The sequence below is a fragment of the Bos grunniens genome, chromosome 19 (assembly GCF_055505025.1).
Source record: "Bos grunniens cultivar Pamir isolate PY7600 chromosome 19, Bosgru_T2T1.0, whole genome shotgun sequence".
Taxonomy (NCBI): Eukaryota; Metazoa; Chordata; class Mammalia; order Artiodactyla; family Bovidae; genus Bos; species Bos grunniens.
The window spans coordinates 11746275-11755701 of NC_141183.1; the positions used below are offsets into that span (position 1 = coordinate 11746275).

The 9427-nt window shown below is 59.3% G+C and overlaps 1 protein-coding gene across 2 annotated transcripts; it reads left to right on the top strand.

The window, feature by feature from the left end:
- The first annotated feature begins 1559 nt into the window (after window positions 1–1559).
- Window positions 1560–8881, top strand: CHMP6 (charged multivesicular body protein 6). 2 transcript variants are annotated; one of them, XM_086356545.1, is made up of 8 exons: window positions 1560–1680; window positions 4101–4210; window positions 4350–4437; window positions 4981–5067; window positions 5915–5980; window positions 6207–6287; window positions 7279–7421; window positions 7971–8881. In XM_086356545.1, coding segments are annotated over exons 1-8 (639 nt in total). In that variant the 5' UTR covers window positions 1560–1617; the 3' UTR covers window positions 7972–8881. The 2 variants fall into 2 exon arrangements, with proteins under 2 accessions (XP_086212671.1, XP_086212672.1); XM_086356546.1 differs by having other exon boundaries at window positions 7279–7333.
- Window positions 8882–9427: the final 546 nt, after the last annotated feature.

A 9427-nucleotide genomic window follows, 5' to 3' on the forward strand; every position in this document is an offset into this window, starting at 1 on the left:
GACAGATAAGGACTTGACATGAATTCATCAGGTGCAACTCACTCACTGAGCTCCTTGTGTCCTCAAGGCACAGGCACTGGACAGAGGCCCCAAGAAATTCCTTAGTGAGGACCTCAGGCTCTTGAAAAGTCCTCCAAAGTCTGCAGGCCAGGGAAGACAGTAGAAGCGCTGCCGTCAAAACAGGGGCCCTGATTTCTCCTGAACCAGGAGGCGCAAGGCTCAGAGTTCGCATAGGCAGGTCACTGGAAAAGGCAGCAAACCCATGCAGTAGTCACAATGCACGGTTCCAGAGAGCCCTTGACACTGGCCAACTGCAGAAGCTGGACAGTCTCAGAAAGCCTCAATGGATCATTAAGAAACGAGCCAGATCTGGGAGATAGAGATCTGATGGGAAGGACCTTAGAGGAGAATCATGACCTCTCACCCAGTTCCAGGACTGAACAGAAGGGAGAATGGGTTCCTCATGAAGGGGTCTATGTAGTATGCCTGGCAAACCTCCCCCCAGTGCCTGAACCATTGTGCCAGGTACTGCTGCTGCCTAACAACCTCCCCCTGCCCCAGCTCTGCACTTAGGCAGAGTCAGCAGGGAAGGCTCATCTCTGCTCTGTGGGACGCCAGCTGAATGGCCCAGCTGATGGGGGATAAGAACTCCCCTGACAAGAAAGCGCATCTATCCAGAGAGCAAGGGATGCTGACTCCTCCCCACACAGCCCTCTCCACGGATTGCTGCTGGAATAGATACTCTGGATATGGATTTGTCTCCGCCCACTCTAGGAGGCTTCTGCCAGCTGCACTGTTGTGGACTTGGAAGCCATTAGTGGTGTCCATGCAACTCGGCTTCTGATCAAGGAGTTCATTTCACAGAAAGGGGTGAGCGCTGGGCATGTGCCATGGGACACCTCATCTTATGACCCCACCTGCCCAGGACTGCTAGAAAGTTGGTGGGGCCCATGCAGACTTGGCTGCGGGCTCAGCCTGGGCGACCAAACCGGGCTGAGTACTGTGACCCCTCATGCCAGCCAAGACACACGAGTGGAAGCCAGGGCTGGAGGTGTGGGTGGCACCCCAACCTATATCCCTGATGCCCCATGGAGGCTTCTTCCGGGACCACGGAACCAGAAGATGGGCTCCCCTGGGGACTGGCCACCTGCCCGGACGACAGAACCGGTGGGGCACGCTGCCTAGTTGGCAGTTCAGTGGACACTAGAGATCAGGGTTGTAACATCACTAAATGCAGCATTTTGTGCATCCGAGCCGGCGGGGCAGTGATTTGTGAACAAGATCTCTGACCTGGGAGACGGTCCACGCGGTCACCCTGCAGGGTTCCCACCGTAGTGGGAGATGGAACTTCTAGTCTTGAAGACCAAGCAGGTGGGGCCTTCTGGAAATGCACCTGAACCGCACAAGCCAGGGTCCCTGAGCCCCGCCCACTGCAGGTCCAGCCCCTTATCTGGGCGGGGCTTCCGTCCTCAGACGGCCGCGTTCCGCGTTCTGCGGCGCCAGGTCCCGCGCGGCCGCCGTAGGGGGGGTGGGTTGGGCCCGGACTACGGTGGCCGTGTGGCACGGGGCACGGGTCCGACCGGGCAGGGCGGCGGGGCACGGGCCGGGCCGGCCGCCATGGGCAACCTGTTCGGCCGTAAGAAACAGAGCCGGGTCACGGAGCAGGACAAGGCGATCCTGGTGAGATGCCGGGCCCTGCAGGCGGGTGGGCGCGGGCCGGATTCCCCCGGACCGTACGGGGAAACCGAGGCTGGGCGGCGGCAGGCTGCGCTCCGCTTCTCCAAGGGGTCCAGTCCCTCTGGCCGCCCAGCCTCACGCCCGGGCTGCAGCCTCGGAGCCCGTCTGGGGCGATGCGCAGTGGGCTCCCCTTGGGGAGCATGTCCGGGCCCGGTTCCCAGCGAGTCTGAGCGAATCCTGTCGCTGCGGGTGTAGGTGGTCCGGGTGTGGCTGAGCTGTGCTTCGGGAGGCGGGGCCCTCGTTGTACTGTCTCGTGGTTGTACCTTGTCCGTGGGCGAGTCCGCGCCTGCGGGTGGGGGTTCTAAACTCCAGCCCCAGCCCCGGCCCGGTGCGGGCTCGGAGCCTGCGTGGCCGACTCAGGTGGGAGGTCGTGGGGAGGGGATGATCTGGCAGTGGGGCCTCATTGCTGCTCCCAGAACTGGGGATCTAAGCAAACGCGCTCATTGTGGGACGGTCGTGTTCTGTGTGCTTAGGACTCAGGCTGGACTCAACACCTGTCCCAGTCCTTGTCAAACTTAGAATCTGTGCGGCCCCTGAGGAACGAGCCATTGGCCCCGAGCTTGTGGGCTGCCCTTGTCTCCAGGCCACTCATGGCCCTCGAAAGTTTCAGATGATGGTGATGTTTCTGTTTCTACCTGTGGATTCCAGCGTCTTTTTCTGGAGAGCACTGATATGAAAGTTAGTTTCTAGGGAAAGAATCGTGTGGTATGTTAAGTGAAACGACGTGTTGAGAATAACCCATTTTTTTAAGAAAAGTGTGTCAGGAAGGAGAGAGCCTAGAATGTGAGTGGAATCTACCTTCGCTTTCTTTTCTAATCTTCTGCAGGAAGTACATACTTTTTGGTACTAAGAAAGAAACTAACTCAAGTGGCAGGTTGTTTTTTGGGGGGGGGCGTGGTTTTACTGTGGTTTCTGAAACCAGAAGTTATAAAACCTTTTAACTGAAGTTCCCCTTGAAAAAGAGGCGTGTTTGTCACTGGAGAAGATCAGCTGTCGTTGGGTTTTTATTGTGGTTGCGGTCCGGTCCCCAACGTGTGCTGGCCTCCATCCTGGGCTTCTGGGCCTCTAGCTGAGCAGGAAGCCCCGGAAGCTCTCCTTTCTGTTGCCAAGGATACACATCGGTGGGGTCGTGACAGGAACAACTCAGTTGGCACACCACAGAACAAACTATTGCCTGATGTTTTCTGAGGATGAAAAGCTGAGCTGAGGAACCTTGAGCTGCCCCGGGACCTTCTGCTGAGACTTCTTGTTTTACAAAGGGGCGGCCTGGCCACACCTGCCTCCCTCTGGCTCTTGCCTGACACTTTGTCCGCCGCCTGCAGAGTGGGTGCTCAGCCCCTATGGAAGAGAAGCAAGTCAGAGTTGAGCCCGGCTGGTAGGCTGGCTATGGGGTGATGTCTCATTGTCAGCGGACATCTCTCATGTCAGCGTGGACAGGACATGTGGCTGCCCTGAGCCACCAACCACAGAGTGCACTGGGACAGACGGCCTCTAAAAAGGGAGCTATGGAGCGGCCGCTTTAGACCATGTCCATGCCGGAGGCTAATTTCTCACCATGTTGAGTCCAAAAGATGTGCACACCCTTGACTCACTTAACTCACTCCTGGTAACCGACCCTGAAGACGTCATCTTCCGTCGGAGAAGGGCCACACGCTTGCAGGTGCTCACCGTCACCGTCACCTGAAATGACGGAATTTGGAAGAAACGTAAATGACCTAAAACAGGGAAGGAGAGGCTAAGGCGTGTAAATGGCCCTGCGTCCTTTTTGGGACAGGACTCCAGGGTGCCCGGTGCTTCGGGAGTCATGTGAACCCATTGCCTCAATGCGCTGTCTGTTGTCCACCCACGTGTAATGGAGCTGACGGCATATGGCTGACATCCCCAGGGTGGGTGAAGCTGGAAGGGAAGGCCCCGTCTCCAGCTACTGCTGGACTGGGCTGGTGGCACTCAGGTGGCCCTCACCAATGATTTTGTGTCGTCCCTGCACCTTGGAGGTGGTGGCCACACTCCCTGACCAGTGCTTACACTCCTTGCTGTCTGGGGTTGGGGGGATCCTGGGGGCTTGTAGGATATCCAGCCTCATCCTGGGGCTCCACCCCCTAGATGCCAGCGGCATCCCCAGTGGGCCAGCCAGGAATGTCTCCAGGGAGTGCACCACGTGCCCTGGAGGGCAAACTGGTCCCCATGGAGAGCTCTGTTTCAGAGGATGCGCTCCATGGGTGGCAGCTGGGGCAGCCTGGCCTGTGGGGGGCCCTACGGTGTCCCTGGCAGTCTCTGTGCCTGCTCTCCTGGGCACTAGGTAGCCCACCGAGTGTCTAGCGCTGCGTGGGCCCGTGCCAACACAAGGCCTGCTCTCCCAACAGCAACTGAAGCAGCAGCGGGACAAGCTGAAGCAGTACCAGAAGAGGATCACCCAGCAGCTGGAGCGGGAGCGGGAGATCGCCCGGCAGCTCCTGCGTGACGGCAGGAAGGAGTGAGTGGGGTGGGGCCAGTGTGCGGGGGAAGGAAGCCATCCCCCGTCAGCCTAGAGCAGGGCGTGGGGTAGGCCGGGGAGGCTGGTCGGTGCTGGGCCAGGACATCCAAAGGCTGTGACTGCTGGGTCCCCTTTGCAGACGGGCCAAGCTGCTGCTCAAGAAGAAGCGATACCGGGAGCAGCTCCTGGACAAGACAGAAAACCAGATCACCAGCCTGGAGACCATGGTAGGCCTAGTGGGGGTCGGGTATGGGCAGTGCAGGCCAGAGGCCCCTCAGAGAACTGAAACCCACCATTTTCCTTTCCTGGACCCTCAGCCAGAGGCTATGGAATGGGTCAGGCCTGGAGGCAAAGGAGAAGCTTTACTGGGAGCCTGATATTCTTAAGGGTCTGGGGCAGTTTGGCTGCTGCAGGATTGTGGTTGGGGGGCTAGGCCGCTTCTGGGTGGTGGGGATAGGGGGCCGGTTCTGCCCCAGTGACTGAAGAGGTGTTAAGATCTGCAGGAGGCTCCCAGGCAACCTGGGTTCAGGGCGCAGCGCTCGGGTTGTGCTCATTTACTAACAGTTTTGCTGTTTAAAAGCAGTCTGATAAGAGATTCTTCCCAGGCCCTCTCAGTCCCGCCCAGCTGGTGGTCAGGGCACCAGGAAAGGACAGGGAAGAGGAGGCCAGAGACTGTCAGTCTTGGGGACAGTGTGGTCCTAACTCCCATCGTGGGTCTGCGTGAGGCGGCAGAGAAGGCGGGCCTCTGACTACACAGGTCTCCTCCTCAGGTCCAGAGTATTGAGTTCACCCAGATTGAAATGAAAGTGATCGAGGGGCTGAAGATTGGAAATGAGTGTCTGAATAAGATGCACCAGGTAAGTCTTGGCGGGCTGGGGGCAGAGAGGAGGGGGAGCCTAGTGGACCAAGGAGGGGGCTTGTCCCTGAGGCCACAGCTGCACCCAGGCCGTTGGGCACGAGGGAAAGTCAGTCATTACGAGGAGAGGCTGACCGTTTAGTAAGACAGACAAGCTCAGGAATATTGACCCGAGAATAGGGACTCCAGCTACAACTTGGATCCAGAGATTCTAAGCGTGACCAGAGGGATAGCCTCTTCAGAGTCAGGGAGGGGTGTGGTGAACTAATCAGAGGACTCCCTGGAGGAGGTGAACACAGCCCTGTCTCAGGAAGCAGCACAGAGGTGGATGGTGAAAGGAGAAGTGAGGTGCAGAGAGGCCACGCCCCAGCCTCACCTCATCTCGTTCCCGATGAGTGGATGGTAGGTGGGGCTGGGCAGAGAGCTGAGGTTACGTTGCCTTTCTGAATGTCCAGTGTGGGGACCAGTCAAGCAAAGGTGTTGCTTTGAACCCAAAACAAATCAAGTCATGTGGCCAGAGAAAACTTTATATTTGTTACTACTGCTAGGGTTGATCTGGGTGCCAGAAGGTCCACTGAGAAGGGCCAGTAGGGGTCTGAGAAGGTCAGCTGAGGCTTCTGAGAAGACTGGTCTAACAGCTCCATGCCTGTGTAGACAGGCCCTACCGGGGACATAAATAACCAAAGCTGTTACTTATGGACATAAATAACCATATCCCACTTGGCGTGGCTTCCTTTAAACAAAAACAGAGGGGCAAGGCTGTGTGAGCTGCCAGTGCAGGTGGGCTTCACGCAGGGGGTTCTGTCACATGCTTCACTGACAAGACTCAAAAACTCGTAACCAATCAGGTGATGTCCGTAGAGGAGGTGGAGCGGATACTGGACGAGACGCAGGAGGCCGTGGACTACCAGCGGGTACGTGTCGCCATGTCGGGGCCACTGTCTGGCAGCCAGGGAGTGTGGTGGCCACTGGCCAGCCCTGCCCGTGAGGGCCAGGCCTTCCCACGCCACACGGGGCTGCCTGCCTTTGTTCAAGGGAGAGCAGCCTTGGGCCGGGGCTGTCTCCTTCCTCCGTGAGGGGGCACCTCGACCCCCACCCCTGGCCCGGCCATGCTCTTCACCTTTGCTCCTCCTTTTGCAGCAAATAGATGAGCTGTTGGCAGGAAGCTTCACTCAGGAGGATGAAGATGCCATCCTGGAGGAGCTGGACGCCATCACTCAGGTAACAGGAGCGCCGGGACTGACGCAGGCTCCGGTGGAGGGGCCTCCAGGAGGCCTCTGCTCACTGGCCTCCGCAAGCACCTGCCTTGAGTTTCTCTTGAGCCCACAGCCCTGGTTTTACAGCTGGTTTTACTTATTCCTTAAGACAGCTGGCATTTGTTCTAAGCCGAAGCCCCTTCTCCCCGTCGCCTGGCTGGCCACAGGGCGGGACTGGCCTGGAAAGAACGTTTTGCAGGTTGCCCACCAGTTGTGGCAAGTCTGAGAGTGAGCCCGGTGCACAGGCGAAAGGCTGGCTCGCCTAGCTCCCTCGGCCCCTTTCTCTCCAGTGGGCAGTGGTGGGGTTTAGATCAAACGGGTGCTCTTTCCCTCTTGTGGTGGGTCTCTCGCTGTCACTGCCACGTGTCGGCCTGGAGCCCTCTAACTGGTCAGCCGTCTCTTCAGACCCTGAGTCTGCTCCCTCAGAGGATGTCTCCATCTCTGGGGGCCCCTGCCTCAGCGAGCCATATTCACGCCGTGCCCACCAGCCTGCCACCCTGCTGGCCATTGGCCACAGGAAAGCAGGTCCTGAGCGCTGTTGCTCGCCGCCTGAGGGGCCCCACGTGCACCTGCCCACTGACTCACCTCCCGAGCCCCGAGAGGCAGACCCGTGCTCTGTGGTTCCGTACCCAGGAACCAACCCAGGCACCACCACACCAAGCTGGGGCACCACCGTGGCCCCTGACCTGCATGGGCGCCTGCTCCAAAGCCCTCAGCCCAGACTCAGAATAGAACTCTGGGCGGGGAACCCCTCAGGGTCCGGGTCATTGGGAGCAGCCACCTTTTGTGGCCACCGATCTGAGTGACAGAAACGCCAGAAGCCAAGGGTCTGCATGCTGCGGCGTCACGTGCCGTCTAAACTCCGCTGAGAGCAGCCAGGTGGACGGGATGCTGTCCTTCCCGGGACAAGGATGGGGCGGGAGTGTCTCACGGCCTTTACCTTCTGTCTCCTGCAGGAACAGATAGAGCTGCCAGCGGTTCCTTCAGAGCCCCTTCCTGAGAAGATCCCAGGTACCCGCCTTGTTATGTCCTTTGGAGAACGGTGCCTCCTAGAGCAAATCATGATCTCCCGGCCGCTGGGCCCTGCCCTTCCTCCTTGGTGAGGTTCAGGTCCCACCTCCCTGCTGGGTGCTCGATGGCACCACCTCAGGCAGAGTGCAGCCTCGCCCTGGGGTTGGGCCCAGACCTCTGAGGGGTTTGGGTAGCCTCATAAAAGCCAAACCCCATTCAGAGAGGCGAGTCCCAAAGCATCAGGAAAGGGCACATTTAGCTGTGCGGGCTCTTCCGGGTCCAGCCCAGGACCAGCCGTCCTTGATTCGTCACTGGGACGACCTTCCCTGGGGCATCGCTAGCGCCTTCAGAAATCCGCCTTCGTGATTCCTCTTCGGCTCGCTGCTCCTTGGCCTCCCTCTGGGGTCCGTGGGAGGGTGCACGCCTGCCGCTGCGCTGTCCCGAGTGCCCGCGCCCAGTGCCTGCTCTCTGCCAGCCCCCCGGCTTCTGTGTATGCCTCGCCTTCCCTGGAGCTGCACCCGTTCCTCCCAGAGCACCGAGCCCTGAACAGGCTCCTTGCCACCTCTTGTCGTTTTCGGGAAGTTCCTGCCTGTGGGGTGTTCTGTACGCCACAGACATCTCTCTGTTTCCTCCACAGAGAAAGTCCCCGTCAAAGCCAGGCCCAGGCAGGCGGAACTGGTGGCAGCCTCGTAATGTGGCCCTCTCGCATGGGACTCTCGGGGACTTCGGAGGACTGGGGCCCGCAGTTTGGGTGCGTGGCCAGCCCTGACCGGGCTCCCAGGAGGCGGGCGCCAGGCCAGGCAGGCCAGGTGCTGACGGAGCGGCGCAGCACACACAGGGCTCCCAGTCGGGTTGACTCTGCGGAGCGTTGCCCTGGCCCTGCTGTCCTGCTCTCATTTCTGGATTAAATGGCAACATTCAGATCCTCCAGCCAAACGCAGCTTCTGAAGCTGTGCTTCCCACAGGCCACGGCCAGGCTCGACACTCCTGGTGCTGGTCACACCGCCCGACCCGGATCGTGAGGCTCCACAAGCCAGTGTCTCCACAGCGCTGTCTTCCGTTCAAGGCACCTCAGACCCCGCCCCACCCTTCCCCTTCTTCCTGCTGCTCTCATTAGCTCACGAGGGCTTTGGCTAAGGGATCCTTGGCTCAGTCTGGCTCCCTGATATGCCTACTTTCCATGCAGATTTGGGGGTGTAAACCTCTCTGCTTGTGTGTTGGCGTTTGGGGGTGGTGGATCAGGAGGGGCACATGCCTGCTGAATTGCTGACTCTCGGAGCTCTGCCCGCACCCCCCTCTCTGGGGCCTTACACCGAGGCCCAGTCCTGCCAGGACGGACATTCCAGGATGGCCAGCAGGTCCAGCCAAGGCTTCCCGAGCTGTCAGCAGCCAAGCAGAGACTGGGAAGGATGGAAATGCCTTCCCTAATTCACGATTCATTTTGGAATTAAGACAATCTCACTGAGATTTCGCTCCCAACAAGAAAACAAAGTGGACCCTCCTAGCCCCCAGACAGGCCAGCCCCATATTAAAGCTGATGCCCATACAGCCTGCCGCCTCGTGGACTGGGGTCTGTGGAAGGGCCTGGAGGAGTTAGTGTGGCTCCTGTCTCTGGTCCTGGCACATGGCCCCTTGACCCTCCCGGGATACTTCAGGACACTTGGTTGGTCAGTGCCACGCGGGGCCTGGGGACTCAGGAGCTGGTGCGGTTCTAGCCCTGCCCAGCTGTGGGTGGAAAGCAGGCCGGGGCTCTGGGCTCTGGCAGTCACCTCCGCAGCAAGGTGCAGGGTGGTACTCTGGCCCTTCCTCCCTTAAAAGGGATGCTAGTGGTTTCTCTTCTTTCAAGGGGAGAGACCCTTCGTGTCCCTCCCATGGCAGGTGGCCGGGAGGTTGTGCAGTTTAGTGTCTCCAGGGCGAGGGGGTCTGGGTTAGAGTCTTGTGTCTAGGGTGGGAGGCCAGATGCCCCAGGGAGCAAGCAGGCAACAGCAAGGAGGGAGAGGTGGGTGTTCTACCTCAGGGGACCTCCATGCCCTCCACTCAGAGGGCACAGTAGGATGAAGACAAGTTGCCAGGTCTGGGGTTCTTCAAGAGGAG